Below are 21,799 nucleotides of genomic sequence, written 5' to 3'. Positions count from 1 at the left end.
TCTCTTAGCTAGGAAATGGTTTAGCTGTGATTTTAAGAATAAAGAAGTAGATTTTTATGAATAACTAGCAGTCTCTACCCTAAGATCTACATTTAGAGTGTTCCTATGCTATTGTGACAGTTGTATTTCAATTGTGCTTATACTATGTAACATTCAAAATAGAGCATGTTATTTTCTTTTTCAGAACAGTAACAGGAAAATTAATAATTAAGTTCCCATTCCTTCCTCAAATGAGAGTGGGAACTTTAAATTACTAATTTTAAAGAATTTAATAGTTTGCACAAGTCTACTCAAATATTATTTTCAGTTTTCCTCCTTATGCAAAAAAAGGTTATCTGTCTTTAGGTAAAGACGGGATATACCTACATATATAAAGAAAATTTCTTGGTTCAGTGTTTAACTGAATTTAATTAGTTTATTTATTTATCCTTTTTTTTTTAAGATTTTATTTATTTATTTATTCATGAGAGACACAGAGAGAGAGAGGCAGAGACACAGGCAGAGGGAGAAGTAGACTCCATGCAGGGAACCCGATGTGGGACTCGATCCTGGGACTCCAGGACCACACCCTGGCCGGAAGGCAGTCGCTAAACCGCTGAGCCACCCAGGCATCCCCTGAATGAATTTAATTTAAACGAATACATTTGTATGTTAAGATGGTTATAATTCTTATACATTTTTATGGTGAAATTAAAAAACCCAAATCTAAAGTTCACAAGTATCACAAAGAACATCTTTATATGTCAGTTACCTAGTGCCATACTGATACTATAAAACCACCTCAAAAATCTCAGTGCTTTGTGAAAACAGACATTTGCCTTTTTTCACTCAGGGGTTTTGTTGGTCATTTGGAGTTTGGCTGTTTTATATGCCTTGTTCTGATGCCACCCAGATGTCCCAAAATAATATTATTTTTTAAGATTTTATTTATTTATTCATGAGAGACAAAGAAAGAGGCAGAGACGTAGGCAGAGGGAGAGGCAGGCTCCATGCAGGGAGCCCAATGTGGGACTTGATCCCGGACTCCAGGATCACGCCCTGAGCCGAAGGCAGCCGCTCAACCACTGAGCCACCCAGGTGTACCCCAAAATATTATTTTTAATACTGTGTATTAAAAAGTAAAATTTTGTGATTTTTTTGTATGAAAATATTTTAACTTACAAAGAATAGTAAGTTAAACACATGACTGTTCAATACTCAGAATTAACAAATTCAGACTAATATACTATATGTATATATTTGGTTCTATTTTCAAAGTTTTATAAATTTTTCAAAAGTTTATAAATTTTATAGTTGTTTTCTTTCTCTAGTCTTCTTTTTTTCCTTTCCCAGGAGTATTATTTGCTGTGTAGTCACTTCTTCCCCCATAGGAGTCAGTCCAAAGTACTTTAGTATTGCATCTAAACATAAAGTTGTAAAGAATTTGAAAAGCCATTTATCTGTTTCAGAATTCTCTATTTCTATATGTCAGCCATTCTTGCTCTGTGGGTCCATTGTAATTCTCAATTATTATTTTTTTTTTTGCAGCCTTTCAATTAAGTGGTAAATTTAACCAATACTATCAAGCTTAATATACAACTGGTAGAGGAAGAAAATTAATAAATCAATATTCTAACAATGACTGCTATATGACCAAAAAGAACTGAAGGCTGCACCCTATTTTTTTTTTGTTGTTTAAAATTTCCCCTTTTATACACTTACTACTTTGAAACAGACATTTATTTTTATTTTTTTTAAATTTTATTTATTTATGATAGGCACACAGTGAGAGAGAGAGAGAGAGAGGCAGAGACACAGGCAGAGGGAGAAGCAGACTCCATGCACCGGGAGCCCGACGTGGGATTCGATCCCAGGTCTCCAGGATCGCGCCCTGGGCCAAAGGCAGGCGCTAAACCGCTGCGCCACCCAGGGATCCCTGAAACAGACATTTAAGAAAATATTTTAGCAGCTAGTATTTTTTAAAACAAACTATAAATGATACATTTTTTTCACTCTCTAGTCAGAGAATTTACCTGAGGTGGGGCAGCAGGGGAAAATGGATATGCTATAAACAGGAATATTCACTGAATTCTTTATAGTTGAAAATTTAACTCTGCTTTAAATTTTCAACATTATGAGAAGGGTTAAATACATTTAATCTATAGTAAAGCCATATAAAATGTAAAGACAGGAAATAAAATGAATGTTTTGTTATAAATGCAAAGTAGAAACACTGAATTCTGTACTATACATAGCATATGTAGACAGCTATGTAAACACATAAGCCAGAGGGAAAGGACACATAGGAAATATATTAAAATATTAATAATAGTTATCTTCGAGTGGTAAGACTTTATCTTTTTTACTTTTATGTATTTTTTTAATATTGAGGATAATTAGCATGTCTACATAATTATTTTAACTTCTAAGTATGATATATACATTTTACTATTTTTTTAAATTTTACTCATCAACATTTTGCAGTTTTCAGGAAAGAAATCTTTCCTTACACGTACTCATTAGGTATTTGATATATTTTTTATTTGTTTCATGACATTGTAAACGGTATTTTTTCCTATGTGGTTTTTGCTGGTGTGTAGAAATATATATTAGCATGGAATAGATTGCTAAAAAACTCACCTCAGGCCTACCCTACCATCTGTTTAAATGGCATCCTGCCCCGATTTCTCCAATAGTTTTACTAATACCCCTCAGCATATTCTAATTGTCTTTTTCATATAATTTGTGACTTATTAAAATACTAATTTATTCATTTAATATGTTAGTTGTTTCCTGTATACCTCCTTCCTCTAGAATGCTAGCTCTTCTTAAAGGCAGGGATATTTTTCTATCTATTTTAGTTCACTGATATATCCCAAGAATCTTTTTTTTTTTTTTATTTCAAAGTTTATTTATTTATTTACTTTGTTTATTTATTTAAGTAATCTCCACATTTCCAATAGCTCGAACTTACAACACCAAGATCAAGTTACATGTTCTTCTAATTCAACCAGCCAGGTACCCTGATATATTCCAAGAATCTTACACATTGCTTGGCACATGAAAGGCACTCAATATTTATTTAGTGAATTAATAAATGTTTTATTATTAATTGTTCTGATTTTTATCTCCTTAGCCCAGCCTTCACTGTTGCCGTATAAACCTCCTGGTAGTACAAAGATGTACTATGTTCCACAATTAAGACAAATTCCTCCATCTTTGGATTCCAAATCAGACACTACCGTTGAGAGCTCACACTCAGGTACTCTGCATGAATTATTCAGAATTTTATTTTTTGAAATTTTATTTGTGAATTGGCTGGTTGATTCTAGAAGGACATAATAAAAGCTCAGTGATATTTAATCCTTCAGTAAAGTATGGATCCACTCATGCCTCAGTCTCTGGTTCAGAAAAGTGAGTTTTTTGGCAAGATGTATTATGTATATGTAAACATTTAATAAGTATTTAATGAAGAAAATTATATGGATAATGGTTTAGATTAGTGGACTCCGTTTTAGACAAAGATTTCCAAGTTTTTTCTGTTCACAGTGCCCTTGGAGTTTTTTCTCCTCATTATGTAGAATACATAAAAACACAAGATGTGTTTTTTCAAACAGCTGTAAGTTATTAAGATATAAATACTTATTGTTTTGATCTAACAACTTAATGCTTTTAGTTTTGGGTTTTGAAAGAAAATATCTTACTTTGTTCATAACTAACCATAGTTACTTACTAATGAGATCTGTGCAGGTGTTAAAGCACTTCTCAAACTCTGAGATGAAATTTTACACAACCACAGTTATTTGCAGCTTTTACTATAGAAACTGTCAAAAATCTAGCTTTGCAAAGATACAGAAGCTTTGAATGTGGCATTATCTCATATTGAAACTTTAAACTACTTTGAGCTAGTAGCTTGTATACTGTATAATAGATACTAATTATCACTGTTGTTTCCTTAGAATTTTTAAATATCCCACAGCACCCTATGAAATCACCACAGGAGAAGTGCAGATTTAGAAAATGATATAGCACCCCATACAGGAACTCAATAAATATTTCCTGTGGGGATTTTAAGATAAGAATACTGAGTTGGTATGGTGTCAGGTTTTGATTGTTGGGATAACATTTTGAGTGGTCCACAAGAGACTACTTGGTTCAGTTTAGATATGATTTTATTTTTCATTATTTGTCAATAGACATCTTTATATGTGTAGAAATTGCACACAAACAACAAATTTTACCTAGTTTTAGGCAGATTTTTTTTTTAACTTTAAGAGGACCAGACAAGTATCTAATGGTAATAACTAAGAGTGCCTGGTATAACTGCTTCTAATTCCCCACTAGGATGCTACTGGAAAAAAAAAAAACAAAACATAAAAATGCTCAATTCTAGAATTAATTATTAAGTCTATAACCAGGAACTAAAATAAATATCCACTATGTGCAAGGCTATGATTTTAAAAACAAATTAATGGGGATTTATTACTGGGTTGCAAAAGTGGTTCAGTATTTACAAATGAATCAGTGAGATGCAGCACATTAAGTAAACAACAGAACGATGTGATCATTTTCAATAGATGTAGAGAAAACATTTGATAATGTACAACATCCATTCATATTAAAAACAAAGTGGGTTTAGAGGGGATATACCTCAACATAATAAAGGACATTAAAAAACCCACAGCTAAGATCATCCTAAATGAGGAAAAGCTTTTCCTCTGGGGTCAGAAACAAGATAGGGATGTCCCACTCTCACCAATTTAATTCAACATAGTACTGGAAGTCCTAGCCACAGCAGTCAAACAACTAAAAGACATAAAAACCATCCAAATTGGCAAAGAAGCAAAACTTTCAAGATACCTTGGAATCAACCTAACCAAAGAGTTGAAAGACTTGTACTCTGAAAAATATAAAACACCAGTGAAAGAAATTGAAGATGACACGAAGCAGTGGAAAGCTGTTCCATGCTCATGGATTGGAAGAATAAATATTATTAAAATGTCTATACTACCCAAAGCTGAAAACTTGTATGGAACCACAAAAAAAACCAAAATAGCCAAAGCAACCTTGCAAGAGAAAAAGTTAGACACATCACAATTCCAGACTTCAAGTTATATTACAAAGCTATAATAATCAAAACAGTATGGTATTGGCACAAAAATAGCCACAGAAATCAATGGAACAGAATAGAAAACCCAGAAATGAACCCTTAATTACGTGGTCACTTAATCTTTGACAAAGCAGGAAAGAATATCCAATGAGAGAAAGACAATCTTTTCAATAAATGATGTTGGGTACACTGGGCAACAACATGCAAAAGAATGAAACTGAACACTTTCTTAAACCATGTACAAAAATAAATTCAAAATAGGTTAAAGACCTAAATGTGAGACATAAAAACCTAGAAATCCTAAAAAGGAACATAGTCAGTAATTTTTTTCACATCAACCATACCACCTTCTTTCTGTATATGTGTTCTGAAGCAAGGGAAGCAAAATAAAAAATAAGTTATTAGGACTATATCAAAATAAAAAACTTCTGCACAGGGAAGGAATCAAATCACCAAAACTAAAAGGCGAGCTATGGAACAGAAGAAGATATTTGCAAATGACATATCTGATAAAGGGTTAGTATCAGAAATATATAAAGAACTCATCAAACTCAACACTCCAAAAATGAATAGTCCCAATTAAATTGGGCAAAAGACATGAATAGACATTTTTTCAAAGAAGTAAATGCAGGTGGCCAACAGACATATGAAAAGAAGCTCAACATCACTGATCATCAGGGAAATACAAATCAAAACTATAATGAGATTTCACACTTTGTCAGAATAGCTAAAATCAACAACACAAGAAAAACCTACTCTGTGTTTAGCTTGGTGGTTGGTCCTTGGGTTACAACTTTGAATTAGAGATATGTGTGCTTTCTGGAAGCTTATGGTCTAATGGAGTAAAAGACAGATAAACAGGCAATTACAGTACATGCTGTGACGAGGGAAGTAAAAAAGGGTATGGGGGCATATAGGAGAGATACTTAATCTGGAACAGAGGGTACCAGTGAAAGCTCCTTGAAGGAATGAAATGGCAAAGAGATAGGATATGGTATAGGTGGAATTAAAGCCAAGGAACTGTGGGTTTTCTGACCCTGGATTGAAGGAAAAACACACATTTGGGAAACATAAAATCGAGCATAGCTTGAGATGACATGAACAGGCATTTTTTTCCCAAGGAGGCATACAAATGGCCAACAGACCTATGAAAAAAATGCTCCACATTACTCGGCATCAGGGAAATACAAATCAAAACCACAATGAGATACCACCTCACACCTGTCAGAATGGCTAAAATTAGCAACTCAGAAAACAACAGATGTTGGTGAAGATGTAGAGAAAGGGGAGCACTTTGGTGGGAATGCAAACTGGTGCAGCCATTTTGGTAAGCTGAATGGAGCTTCATCAAAAAGTTAAAAATACTGAAGATCACAGATCATTTGAGAACCCCAGGAGGAAGAATTCCAAGACACCTGTTAGATTCTGAGGTTCCATATAGCAGAGACAGCTTTTGGGAAATAAATGAGAGTTTAAATAAAGGAAACAAGTATACTGGTAAAAAATACAACTGCCCTGTGATCCAGCATTCACACTACTCAGTATTTACCCAAAGAATACAAAAATACTAACTTAAAGGGTTTCATGCACCCAGGTATTTATAGCAGCAGTATCTACAATAGCCAAATTAGGGAAACAGCCGAAGTGTCCATCAATTGATGAACAGGTAAAGAAGAGGTGATATAGAGATGCCTGGGTGCGTAGTCAGTGGTTTAGCGCTGCCTTCAGCCCAGGGCGTGATCCTGGAGACCCAGGATCGAGTCCCACGTCAGGCTCCCTGCATGGAGCCTGCTTCTCCCTCTGCCTGTGTTTCTGGCTCTCTCTCTGTGTCTCTCACGAACAAACAAATAAAATCTTAAAACACACACACACACACGTAATGGAAAAAACATATACACAAACATTTAATGGCTACCAGATAGAAAACAATTGAGTAAGAAAACTTTAATCACTCTTTCACTCTCAGCCCCCAGTATGAAAAAGTGATCACTTTTTAACTTTCAATCCCTGGTTCAGAAGACAGAAAGAATGTGTGTACCAGTAAAATACCTGATCAGATATCTCAATACTTTTTGAGGCCTCCAGTGTCCTGCTATATGTCTGTGTCCCTAAGTCTTTCATCTGGCTGAAGACATTAATTTTGAGAAGAATTGGACAGTGATGGGAGGTGAAAATAATTCAGGGATTGTACATTGCATCCTGAGAAATATTGTCCCTGTAAATAGAGTACATCAATGTATTGATGAATATATCGATAAGACAGAGATCCAGATATATATTTATTTATTTATTTATATTTGTATATATTTTTTTCACACTTTAGATTGTAGTTTTCATGTTCTCTGAGTGGGGGAGTTGAAAATCCTCTCTTAAACTAGTAGAGCTACTCTAGATGAAAGCCTAGGAATTGTTCTAATAGCTGTTGTCAATTAATATATCATGCATCTGTAGATAATGAGAAGGATCCAGTTAGTGTTTGGGGCCAAGGGCAAGTCATATACCACTGGTTGCAAATATTTGGACCAAATAGATTTTTCCTCAACTGAGAATGAATAAACATTTGAATTAATGAAATCTGTAAAATATAAACAAGGCAAAGGTAACAGCCCCCCAGAAAGAGATGGGTTAGAAATTTACGTATTGTGCCTAGTAACATTCTTAAGTAGAACAAGATCCTATGTATATTAGACAGTAATTTCTGAGATGTCTTTTTTTGGTAAGTCATTTTATACCTCATACCAGTACTCATTATAGACATTCAAATATTTACACATTAATAATCACTGTATAGTTGCAAAAAGCCATGGGGAGAAAACTAGCTGGGATCTTTTAAAGAAAGTGGGGTTACAGCAGAGAAAATGGTGTAGTAAAGACCTAAGAATTCACCCCTTGATAGAAGCAACAAAAACAATTGGCAAAACTTCAGAAAATGTATCCAAAACTCTGGAGATTAACCAAAGGTTTATAGCAGCCCAATGAACATTTATTCAAGAGAAATGGCTGAATCTTGCTAAGAACAATAAGCTTTGTGGCATTTAACTTCCACTAGTCCCATCTCTATACTCAGCTCAGTAATAACCTTGAAAAATATCAGCTTGCTTTCCCAGGACTGGAGGGAGTAAAACAGGGCCACACTTGTTTCAAACTTCATTCCCCCCAAATTGTCAGTATTTGATCTGTCTGGTAGTTCCCTGGAAGATGCCATTCAAGAAACTTGTCTTTATTTAATCTCACTCAGAGCTATCCAGTGTTAAAAGTCTGTGAGTGTGTGTGTGTGTATGTGTGTGTGTAGTTGAGTGTAGGTGAACATGGGGTGTTTTTCAAGAACATTTACAGGCAAGTGTTTTAATGTTATAATGCTGAAATGATAGATAACAATTGAGGCAAACAATAGACTAACCCAAAGCTTAAAGGTAAATCCACGGAAGATGTCCATAGATGTATTGAAAAACTTTGACCTATTCCTGGGACTCCAGAAGACTGCTTACATGCATATAGGCCTATGTTATTCTCAGGAAAGACCCTAAAAGGCCACACCCTTTATCTCTGGTTGTGCTTGAGTCTCTGTGCTAGAAGAAAAGGAAGGCTAAGGCAGAGTTGACAACTGCCTGGCTGAAAGTTGAAGGCATGCCCTGATATGCAGGCAAAGCCCCTTTGTAAATCTTCCAGATTTACTTGTTTTAGGTGTTTAAGGAAATCTTTGTTTAGGCATTAACTGACCACTAAACTACTTGAATTAGAAACTTCAGTAGATTTTACAGAATACATTCAAAGAAGTTACTTTAAAAAAAAAACAACATAAGGCAAGAACAGCAAACTTTGAGGAGTAGATAGAATCTGATTTCTGAGATTACCATATCATGTTATTTAGGATGTTAACTTTTCAACAAAAAATTACAAGCTACAAAATTAAAAACCAAAATATGTGGTTCATACACAAGAAAATGGCAGTTTAGGAATTGTCTCTGGGGAATTCTAGATGTTGGACTCACTACACAAAGACTTAATTAGCTATTTTAAATAATATTCAAAGAACTGAATGAAACCATATCTAAAGAACTAAAGATGGGTACCTGAGTGGTTCAGTTGGTTAAGGGTCCGACTCTTGATTTTGGCTCAAGTTGTGTTCTCAGGGTCATGAGATCAAGCCCAGCATAGGTCTCTGCATTGGGTGTGGAGTCTGCTTAAGATTCTGTCTCTCCTTCTCCCTCTCCCTTTGCCCCCTACCCCAGCTCCTGTGCTTGCTCACGTGCTCACTCTCTCAAAAAATAAATTAGTAAAATTAACTGAAATATGAGAATGGTGTCTTAACAAAATAGAGAATATCAATGAAAAAAGTATCTTAACCAAATAGAGAGTATCAATGAAAATAGAGTCTTAACCAAATAGAGAATATCAATGAAAAGTTAATTACAAAAAGACATCCAAATAGAAATTCAGGAGTTGGAAAGCACAATAAATAGAATTTAAAATTCACTAGGAAAGCTCAGGATCAGATTTGAGCAGGCAGAAGAATCAGCGAACTTGAAGATATGCCAATTGACATTATTCAGTATGAAAAACACAAAAGAACAGAATTTCAAAATCCCATGGGATACCATCAGGAGTACTGTTTTACACAGGATGGGAATTTAGAAGGAGAGACAATGAGACTGAAAAAATATTTGGAGAAGTAATGACCAAAAACTTCCCAAATGTATGGTTACTATTAATCTATACATCTGATAAGCTGAAGGAAACAGAAACAGGATAAACTCAAAGAGATCCATAATTAGACACATCATAATTAAACTGTTAAAAGACAAAGATAATGTTGAAACCAGCAAGAGAGAAGTAATTCATTTTGGGAAAGGGATTCTCAATAAGATTAATAGCTGATATCTCATCAGAAACTTTGGAGGCCAAAGACATTGCAGTGATGTATTCAAAAAGCTGAAAGAAAAATTATCAACCAATATGTCTGTATCTAGCAGCACTACCCTTCAAAAATGAAGGAGAAAATAAGACATTCTCAGATAGTTTATTGCTAGCAAACTGACCTATGGGAAATACTAAAGGGATTCTTCAGGATTAAATGAGTGGACACTACCAGTAACTTGAATCCATGTTAAAAAAAATAAACAGCACTGGTAAAGATAACTACACCAGTAAATATTAAAAACAAACAGCATAAATGTGTCTTTGTAATTTTCTTTCATTCGACTTTAAAGACAAATAGGTAAAAACAATAATAAATCTCTTGTACAAAAATGTATAAAGATAGAACTTGTGAAAATAATAGTATAAAGAGGGGAGGAGACAGGTTTTTGTATACTGTTGAAATTGGTATTAATTCAAATAGATTGTTAATTTATATTAAAATGTGAATGGTAATATCCAAACAACTACTAAGAAAATAACTTAAAAATATATAGTAAAAGACTCACCATAGGAATTAAAATGCTCTACTAGTAAATATTTATTTAACACAATATTTAATACAGTAATATTTATTTAATAAATATTTATTTAATACTAATATTTATTAGTAGAGGAATCAAAGAACAAAAAAGTACTAGAGAGGGATCCCTGGGTGGCGCAGCGGTTTGGCGCCTGCCTTTGGCCCAGGGCGCGATCCTGGAGACCCGGGATCGAATCCCACGTCGGGCTCCCGGTGCATGGAGCCTGCTTCTCCCTCTGCCTGTGTCTCTGCCTCTCTCTCTCACACTGTGTACCTATCATAAAATAAAATAAAATAAAATAAACAGAAAGATATTTAAAAAAAAAAGTACTAGAGAAGTACAAAGACAGAAGAGCTAAATCCTACATTATGTGTTACTATATTAAATGTAAATGAGTTATGCTCCCATTAAAAAGGCAGATTGACAAGGTAGATAAAAAGACATGGTCCAACTGTATGCTTTCTACAAAAAAAATTTCTTTGGTTTCAAAGACAAGCTGATGAGAGTTAAAGGATCTAAAAGGATATGCTATGTAAACAGTAACCAAAGAGGACTAGAATGTCTGTTATTAGACACAATAGACTTTAAGATTTATTAGTAAAGATGAAGGTCATTTTGTAATGATAAAAGTGTCAATTGATGAGGAAAATAATTATAAATATATACGCACCTAACAACAGCATCCTGAATACATCAAGAAAACTGACAAATATTTTTAAATGACACTATTAAAGAATTACACAATTCAAACCAGTAGTAAAGGTCACATATAATACCATTTATATGAAATGTCCAGAACAAGCAAATCCATATAGACAAAAAGTAGATCACTGATTGCCAGCAGCTGTTGGGGAGGAGGAAATGGAGAGTGATTGCTTATATGTGTATAGAGTTTCTTTTTGTGGGTGACAAGAATGTCCTGGAATTAAATAGCAGTGGTGGTTATAAATATACTAAAAAGTACTCATTTGTACACTTGTTAAATTGGTGGATTTTATGTTATTTGAATTATATTTCAATTTTTAAGAAGGGAGGGACCAGGGACCTTCCAGGAGGATGGCAGAGTAGGAGACTTCTACTCACCTCATCCCACGGATACACCAGATAATACATCAGTGTAAATAATCCAGGAAATAACCCAAAGACAGAGCATACTCTCCACAGCTAATCATAGAAGCCACATGAAAAATGTTAGGAATGGCAAAGACTCAGCCAGGAGCTAAGCTTACCCATAAGACTGTGGGAGGAAGGGACACCATAAGCATGGAGAAGGGAGAGGAGCAGACCCCACACCAGGCACCAGGCATGGGGGACCCACACGGGGAAGATAAATCCCCATAACATTTGGCTTAAAACTTCTTGGGTTTTTATAATCACTGTGGCTTAACACAAGGAATTTTAAAAATAATCAGGCTCTAATTCGGGATAGCCAGAGGGCAATAGAAAACTCAGTTCCCGCTTTTAAAGGAACAGCACAACAGCCCTTCTGAGATACAGTATAGAAGCAGTAGAGGGGGAAAAAAAGAAGAAGAAGCAGTAGGGGGAAATGCCTGGAGGTTTTATTAATCTCAGGTGTGCAGTAGGAACAAGGATCTGTAGATTTCTCCAAGAACAAAAGAGCCAGTGCCATTTTTCTTCCTCACCCCCAATCCTAGATACATGCATGTTTGCTGGAGGAAGCACACTCTTCACCTAGCTTTGTTAATAAGATGCCCCACTCTCATGTACCCCTGTGGGTTTGTGCCATCCAAACTGCTCTCGGCAGTTCTCCAAAAGGCTCCGGGTCTTCTCCCACAAGCATACCAGCACATACCAGCTTTGCTAACAGTGTGCCCTGCCCCCACATTCGGATTTGCTCCTTCTGACCCACATTGGCAAGAATCCATCCAAAGTGTCACCAGAAGCAAGACATTGTGCAAGTAGCCCCAACAGTGACCAGGACCACTCCAAGGTGACCTGAGTAGAGATGAAGATAAATACACACAAGAGTTCAGCTGTGGCCTGGGAGCAGACATCTGGCCATGCTCACCAACAAAAGCCTCTCAGAAAACACAGGGAAAGCACCATGCAACTACAGCTCTAACAAACCTCTAGTCTTACCCAGCTCAACCACAAGGTAGCCCCAGACTGACCCACTACAGGCAAAGAGACGCATTGTAGCTGACTGGACTAAAGGCAAACGTGGCTTAACCACAGTAGTAGGACACATGCAGGAGATACCTCTGAAGCACCCAGTTTCCGGTGAATAGGGACATTGCATTGCATGGCACTACAGGACCTCTTCTTCATAAGGCCACTACTTTGAAGAGCAGGAGATGTAGCTGACTTTTCTAACACAGAGAAACACAGAAAAAATGAGATAGAGGACTATGTCCCAAATCAAAGAATAGGATAAAATCACAGCAAGAGGGGATCCCTGGGTGGCTTAGCGGTTTAACACCTGCCTTTGCCCCAGGGCGCGATCCTGGAGTCCCAGGATCAAGTACCGGGTCGGGCTCCCGGCATGGAGCCTGCTTCTCCCTCTTCCTGTGTCTCTGCCTCTCTCTCTCTCTCTCTGTCTATCATAAACAAATAAATAAATCTTAAGAAAAAAAATCACACCAAGAGAGCTAAACAAAATGGAGATAAGCAGTATGCATGATCGAAAATGTAAAGTAATGGTAATAAAGATATTCGCTGGACTTGAGAAAAGAGTGGCAGATCTCAATGAGATCCTCAACAAAGAAAATATAAAAAGGAATCAATCATTGATGAAGGACTCAATAACTGAAATTTAAAATACACCAGAGAGAATACATAGTAGACTAGAGAACACAGAAGAATTGCTCAGTGAGCTAGAAGACAGAGAAATAGAAAGCAATCAAGCTGAACAGGATATAGGAAAAAAAAGTCAACGAGAATAGGCTAGGGGAACCTAGTGATGCTATTAAGCATAATAGCATTCACATTACATTATAGGGCTCCCAGAGGGAGGAGAAAGGGAGCAGAAAATTTATTCAAAGAATTAATGGCTGAAAACTTCTCGAATCTGGGGAAGAAAACAGAAATCCAGATCCTAAATGTAAGAAATAAACAACAAAATAAGTATTTATTGGGGAAATTATATAATTCACAAACTTATGGACCCAAGGACATATTTGTTAAGCAATATGACAGCAAAGAGACATTTTTACAAATGCACAGGAACTTGAAAACATACTCTACCTTCATACTTTCTGTTTAATTAAGTTTAAAATTTTAATTCCAGTGTAACAAATACTACAGATTTAAGAAGACTGAAATATACCAAGTCTATTTTCTAACTATGATGATAAAAAAACTAAAGATCAACAATAAACCTGGAAAATCTACAATGTATTTAATATGTAAATATTAACACACTACTGCACAAGCAGTGAGCCAAATAAATCAAATGGCAAATCAAAGTATGTCTCAAAACAAAAGAAAAAGACAATATTCCAAAACCTAAGGGATGTTGCAAAAGCAGATGTTAGAGTGAAATTTATGCCATAAATGTATTAAGGGAAAAAGTTCAAATAACATTACACCTCAAGAAACTGGAAAAAGAAAAAATGTAGCTGCAATTTAGTAAAGGAAGGAAAGAACAAAGAAAAATAAGAAATAAGTAAAATAGAGACCAGAGTAAACAATAGCATAACATTGAAAGTAATGACCAGATTTTAAAAAAGAAAAGCCAAACAACAAAATGGACAAGCTTTAACTATATCAACTCAGCAAAGAAAGACTCAAAAACCAAGATAAGAAATGGAAGAGAAAACGATACAGCAGATAACCACAGAAATACAGTTTGAAAATAGATTATTATAAACAGTTCTATACTAACAAATCAGATAACTTAGAAAACAAAACCAGGTAGTTCCTAAAAATGCACAAATTACCAAGATTGCATCATGAATCTTGAATCCAAGAAGTAGGAAATTTCTTAGACTAATAACAAGAATGAAAGTTACATTAGGAATAAAAAAAAATCTCCCCTCACAGAAAAGCCCAAGATTACCTGGTTTCATTGGTGAATTCTGCCAAACATTTAAAAAAATAATTAATGACAATCTTCGTCAAAATCTTTTAAAAATGGAGTAGAGGGAACATATTCAAAGTCATTCCATGAAGCCAGTACTACCCTAATACCAAACCAGGATAAAAACAATCTAAGAACAAAAAATTCTAGTTTGTCCATTTAAGTAGTCCTGCTCCAGCTTTCTTTTGACATCCATTTGCTTGGTAAAGTTTTCTCCAGCCCTTTACTTTCATTCAGCAGCTGTCTTTAGGTCTAAAATGAGTCTCTTTGTAGGTAACCGTCATACTTATTTGAAAAATTAATTTGAAGATTCACCCTGCTGAAGAGGTGGGTTAAAATGAAGTGTTCCAGAAAGAGTAATTAAGCAGTGCTAAAGGTGACCAGTGGTGAACTTTGAATTCAGTTTAACAGAACATTCGTCTAAATAGAAATTGTAGTTACAAGGTGAACAAAAATGTCAGAAGTTAATTTTAGGATGAAAAGCATGAAAACAAAAGCCAATTTACTTGTATTCTCTGTTTAATAGAAAAGACAAAGAGGATTTATTTTATTCATGGTTTGGTAATCAAATAGGTTGTTAAAGTTCTTATAAAACTAATATGTTATCAAAAGCACAGGAAACAAAAGAAAACTTGGAATTTATGAAAAGTTAAAACTTACATATCAAAAACTAACAGACTAAAAAGATAATTCACAGAATTATAAAAAAATGCAAATCATATCTGATAAGGGATTAATATTCAGAATGTATGAAGAATTCTTACAACTCAACAAGAGTCTAATTTTAAAATGGGCACAGGATCTGAATAGACATTTTTCCAAGAAACACAAATGGCCAAAAAGAACATTAAAAGGAGCTATACATCATTAGTCATGAATGAAATGCAAATTGAAACCACAGTGAGATACTACTCTATATCCATTAGGATGGCTGTTATAAAACAGAAAATAACAAGGGTTGGTATAGGTATGGAGAAATTGCAACCCTTGTGTATTACTGGAGGGAATTTAAAAGGATGTAGCTACTACAGAGAGCTGGCATAGTGGTTACTGAAAAAAATTAAACATACAGGGGTATCTGGACTCAGTCAGTTAAGCATTGGACTCTTGATTTCAGCTCAGGTCATGAGATCAAGTGTCGCGTTGGGCTCGGTGCTGGGCATGGAGCCTGCTTAAGATTCTCTCCCTCTCCCTCTGTACCTCTGCACCCTTCCACTGTACACACACTCTCTCTTAAAAAAAAAAAGTTAAACATAGAATTACTATATGATCTAACATATACCCAAAAGAATTAAAAGCAAGGATTTGAACAGATATTTGATTGCTCCTGTTCGTAGCAACATTATTTACAATAGTGAAAAAGCAAATAGAACTCAATGTCTATCAGCTGATGAATAAATACACAAAATGTGATACATATATGCAGTGGAATATTATTCAGCCTTAAAAAGTGAAATTTGGCACATGCTACATTGCTGATGAACCCTGAAGATTTTGTGCTAAGTGAAATAAGCTGGTCACAAAGGGACAAATATTCTATGATTTCATTTGTATGAAGTACCTAGAGTAGTCAAATTCATAGAGACAAAGTAGAACAGTGGTTACCAAGGGTTGAGGGGAGGAGAAAAAGGGAGTGATGTATAATAGGTAGTTTCGGTTTGTGAAAATATGTGAATTCTGGAGATATATGATATGATGGTTGCACATCAGTGTGAATGTACTTAAAGCCACTGAACTGTATACTTAAAAATGGCTAGAAGGGGAAATTATATGTATATTTTACTACAATAAAAAAAAATGCTACCAGAAAAACCCTAATAGAATTTTAAAACTTGATAACTATCTTGGAAAATAAAAGTGCAAGTGTTGTGGACACCTGGCTGGCTCAGTTGGTAAAGCATACAACTCTTGATCTTGGGGTTGTGGGTTCAAGTTCCATGTTGAATGTAGAGATTACTTAAAAATAAAATCTTTAAAAAAAAAAAAGTTCAAGAGTTGTATGCAGTCTGTATACTCAATGAACATATTATCATTATGGAATTTGAAATGGGTGATGATGGGAAACCTCTGTTCTCAAAGTTTACTGTCTTCATTTGCCTTTTATAATAGTTTAAGCATCTTTTTTTTTTTTAAGCATCTTATCTTGATTCCCTGAGAATTATTCTAGAGTTAAAGTGTCTTTTTGTTACAACATGGCCTCTAAACACAAGCCAGGTACTTCATGAGGTGCTCAGAAGTAGGCACAGTGATTTGTTGCAAGCCAAAAGGAACAAGTGCACTCTGGTGGATTAGTTGATCTGACAGGATGTCAATTTCAGCGTGGTCCCTTCTTAAGGAACCTTCCAGGGTAATTTCAACCCTATATGTTTTTTCATCTTATATACTGACTTTAAACTCTAGATTCCATTTAAAATTTATCTTGAATTGAATGAAAAAAAAAAAAACCAGATCTGAAGCTATCTACATTGCAATCACAGTATATATTCATTCCAAAGCATCTAAAACCAAGGTTTGGTTGTTTGGGTTTTTTTCGTAAGGTGACAAAAGCTTTCAGTTCATGGTCATTTTTTCTTCAGCCAAGAAGGACTAAAGCTTTTACTGTGTTCCTGGAAGATACTATACTAGATGTTACATTTACAGAAATAAACAAGGTCCTAAAGATTATGGAGTATGTGGAATGTTGTTACAGATAATAAATAAATAGACCACAAATAAGTACATAATTACAAATGATAAGTGTTAAGAAAATAAAGTAGAACGGAATGAGAATAATAAGAGTACCCCCCCTTTTTTTTAGGAGCTCCGAAAGGCCTTTCTAAGAAATAACTTTAGAGATGAGGTCTATAGGATAGAGATGGGCTAGGTAGCAAAGATTAGAGGATGACAGAATGGGCAAAGCTCCTGAAACAGGAAAGAGCTTGATACATTTCACAGATGAGAATGCAATGTGATTAGAGCACAATGGTGGTCTGATATTGTTAGATCCAAGATCATGCAGTGTTTTTGTAAACCATACTAAAACATTTGAATTTTATTCTTGTAGGCAACTGTGGTTTCCTTTACATTTGTAAAATGTATCTGCCAGCCAGATGGAGAGCCACTTCATAGCTGGGAAGGCAGGGAGCCAAGATGGGAACTCTAGAAGTAGAAGCAAGGACACTAGTTAGTTAATAAGCTATTGACCGTACACAATTAAGGTTGTATGCAAGAGTGCCACATAGAAGGTGGCAATATTAACATTTTGTAAACATATACTGTTTTTTATGAAAATACGCAGGTGAGCATGAAGGTTCCAGATATCCAGTTAGAATTCTAGATCAATGTTAGCTCTCTTCTTGCCCCAAACAAAAATCTATACTTATACATTCTGCAGCTGCATGTGGCTACACTGTCTTTCAGTTGCCTTTCAGCTCCACTGACTTGATTCTCTTGTTCATCCACCCCTGCTCTCAGGGGTTTATTGTTTGACACCTGACTACGAACCTGACACAGTCACCTGTCTTGGAGAACAAAGGGTGCTGGTGAAGAGTTTGTATGTGTTTGCTGCTGGTGCTGTGTGTTCTCTGGTATCGAAGTATTTATGAGGAATGATCCCCATGTATAATTGTATGTTGTACCGTAATATATAATATCGGTTTTTTTTTAATTAAGAAGGGAACATATTTTTTCTGTTTTCTTCAAAAGATACTGTAAGAGATAGCTATGTCCTGAATGCTAGAATCCAGAACTCAAAAGAAAGGTCAAGCTAAAGAAACATATATGTTGGCCAGTATGTAGATAGTGTTCCGTCCATTGGTAATTGATGAGTTCACCCAGGAAGAGAAAGGAGTTCTGACTCCTTGAAGAACTCTAGCATTTGGTAATTTGGTAGAAGAAGGGTGTTAAGGATTTGCCAGAGAGATGGGGAGTGAATAAGAAAAAGTGATGTCACAGAAGCTGAGAAAAAGCCCAATTTAATCTATCTATGCATATGACCCAGCAGGCTTAGTAGGATCCTTGCAATCTGTCCTTAAAAATCCTTCATGACTTACTTATATTTGCACTATATTGAAGAGACTAATATGCAGATCTATTGCTGTATATATTTTAGGTGCTCAGAAATATTCTTTACTTCTTTTATATGGCATGGATAAACTTCTCTTACCAGTGGACGTAGGAATATTGAAATGTATTTTAAAAGAAAATAAAATTACTTTCAAATCTTGTAGTTCTTTATCACGTAAGACTTTCAATGTTTTGTATCTTGTATTGTCAGATAATCTTCCTAAAACATAGCTGATTATATTTTCCCTTTACTAAAAAATTTTTAATGATGTTGCATTTCATATACAATAAAATTTGTACTCTTTAACTTGGGATTCCATGGTCTGCTGAATTTTGTCCCAAATAGTTATTTTTTAATATTGCCTCCTGCTTTCTTTAATGTATTCTATGATCTGGCCTGACTGCAAAGTGACCACTATTCTTATATACTCTTTGCTTCCCTGCCTCCTTGTCTTTGCTCATGCTTCACTGCTGCCTAAAATGTCTTTCTTCTTTCCTTGGCATATTTCAGAAAGCCTGCTTATTTTCCACATGACAGTCTATATTTTCCTCTCTGAACTAGAAATTGTCTCTCTTCTGAACTGATACTCTCCTTGATCTATCCTCTGTCCCTTGCTTCTCTACTGTGTACTGTTGCAGTTTATTGTACATGTCTGACAGCCTCAACCTGACTGACATCGCCTCCTGATTACACTATGACACTCCTATTGCAGTACCTTTTTAATAGAAGTGGTTTAAGAGATAAACTTTTTGTCTTTCTTCAACTTCATGTCTATTATTTGTGTTAATTGGACTACTTTCCCACCCTTCCACAGGATCCAATGATGCCATTGCTCCAGACTTCCCAGCAGAAGTGCTAGGCACAAGGGATGATGACCTCACAGTCCCTGCTAACATTAAACATAAAGAGGGGATCTACAGTAAGAGGGTGGTGCCTAAGGCATCCTTGTTAGTAGGGCGAAAAACCCCTCAGAAAGATAATGCAGGTAACTGAACTGGCTTTGTATATTTTGTGGCCTTTTTCCTTTGACCCAAATGAGAATATTGTCCAGCCTTTATCTTTTTTCTGGTGTTAGACAAACTTTTTTCTGTTAGCTGTTTTATTGGTTATCAACAAGAAGGTAAAATATTTACAAAATTTTTTAAAACACTTCACAGATGTTTTTTTTGTTTTTTTTTTTTTTTTTTTTTTTTTTTTTTTTTTAGGATTTTACGTATTTATTTGACAGAGAAAGCCACAGAGCACAAGGAGAGGGAACAGCAGCAGGGAGAACAATAGAGGGAGAGAGAGAAGCAGGCTCCCCACCAAGCAGGGAGCCTGATCCGAGGTTTGATCCCAGGACCCTGGGACTACAATCCTGGCCAAAGGCAGATGCTTAACTGAGCCACCCATGCACCCAACAGATTTCTTGAAACTATAAACTTTATTTTCACGATGGGAAATAAAATATACTGCAACTTTTGAAGTGAAATAATATCCAATCAGGAATGTTTTAGAAACTGAAATTCATAGAAAATCTTGATTAAATTTGCTTCATGAATTCATCTGATGGTGCGAACTACTGTTTTCATATATTGGATTCTGCAGGAACATATATGGCTCACATGGTGTTTTAAATTTTCTTAACATTTTGCTGCCAACATTTAAAAATAAGATTTTGGACTTCCTTGAAAAATCAGAATATCTGGTTGTACTCAGCTTGCATTCCTCCATGGCAGTAACCACCTGCCCCTGTCACATGGTTGATCTGTGCAGAGAGGATGTACATTCTTGTGTTTGCTTCAAGTTCCCACACTTCTCAGGCATTCTGCTTCATTCATCTACCTTATCTGTCCGGTCACTATGGGTATTTGAGTTTTCAACCTTATCCCCAGATATAGGCCCTACTGCTTTATAAAAGCTTTTAATCTTTAGAGACCCACTTGACTTTTTTCCTCAGCATCCCTGCATTGTACTTCTTTAGTTGGTACATGGTTGCATTTATTAAATAGAGACTCCAGTGGCCACTGAAAATTCTACATGTATAACTGCCTGTGTTGCTTTATTCCATTTAGGGTTTTTATTCCTGTGCATAGCTATTAGCTAAATAGGTGCTGCTGATCCTAGGGCAGTTTTTAAACATGGATAATTCTGTGTTCTAGTTTGGGCACATATTGTTGATTTAATGCATGCAATAAGGCAAAAAAAATTCAGAAACGTCCTTGAGATTGATAAAGTCTAAATTCAGCATAAGGTTTGCTACTAAAGTGACAAAATGGCATCTGACACTTTATACAGGAAATTGTATCTGTAATGCTTTATTTCTTAAGCTCTCTGGTTGACACACTATGTTATATCTTTAGAAATCTCTACTGCTTTTCTGATTTCTTTGTTGAAAAATATTCATATTTAGCAATGAGATGAATCTCTTGAACCCATTGTAAAAAGATATGACCATTATTAACTGTTATCCTAGTTGTTTTATTGGTGATTTTTAATATATTTAGTTACATTATTTTACACTTGAATTTTCTCATATAATAAGAAAAAAAAGAGCTGATTTTAAAAGACCAGTAAAGGGCTCCTGGGTAGCTCCGCAGTGAAGTGTCTGTCTTTGGCTTGGGTCATCATCCTAGGGTCCTGGGATAGAGCTTGGCATTGGATTCCTTGCTCAGCTGGGAGCCTGCTTCTCACTCTCGCTCTGGCTACCACTCCCCCTACTTGTGCTCTCTCTGTCAAATAAATAAAATCTTTAAAAAAAAGACCCCAATGAGATAGATAAATCTCTAGCAAGTATGACCAAGAAAAATAGAAAGTAGAAAGTGTTAGGCAATTTTAAAAGGACATAATTTCAGGAGGTTTTTAAAAATCATAAGACTATTATATATAAAATCTACGTGGTACAGATGCTTTCCTAGGATTATATGAAATATCAAATTGGCTCAATAAATGACAAAAACTTTGAATAAACCGAAGAACTCAAAGGAGTTGTTCAAATCCACTTTCATCCTTTGAAAAAGATAACTGATTTTTTAAACTATTGTGTCAAGCCAGTAAAGAACAAATTTCATTTAAAATGACATTTTATTTAAACCATCATTGTACACAGAAAAATATGAAAAGCTTTCCAATTCATGTTGTAAACCCACCATAACTGTCACAGCTTAAAAGCTGTGGTGGGGCCTAAAAAATGCTTTCTTTCCTTA

At 35.3% G+C, this 21,799-nt stretch overlaps 1 protein-coding gene across 6 annotated transcripts in view; it reads left to right on the top strand.

Moving 5' to 3' along the window:
* ALMS1 (ALMS1 centrosome and basal body associated protein) overlaps positions 1-21,799 on the top strand; it is a 222,472-nt gene that overhangs the window by 136,637 nt on the left and 64,036 nt on the right. For all 6 annotated transcript variants that reach the window (XM_055312267.1, XM_055312271.1, XM_055312268.1 and 3 more), the window contains 2 exons: positions 3,116-3,241; positions 19,429-19,599. In XM_055312267.1, the coding sequence (XP_055168242.1) occupies positions 3,116-3,241; positions 19,429-19,599 (297 nt within the window). The remainder of the gene's footprint in view (positions 1-3,115; positions 3,242-19,428; positions 19,600-21,799) is intronic.

Source organism: Nyctereutes procyonoides, unplaced genomic scaffold, assembly GCF_905146905.1.
Source record: "Nyctereutes procyonoides isolate TBG_1078 unplaced genomic scaffold, NYPRO_anot_genome, whole genome shotgun sequence".
Taxonomy (NCBI): Eukaryota; Metazoa; Chordata; class Mammalia; order Carnivora; family Canidae; genus Nyctereutes; species Nyctereutes procyonoides.
Note: the sequence above shows the minus strand (reverse complement) of the source record. Positions and strands in the feature narration are given on the sequence as shown.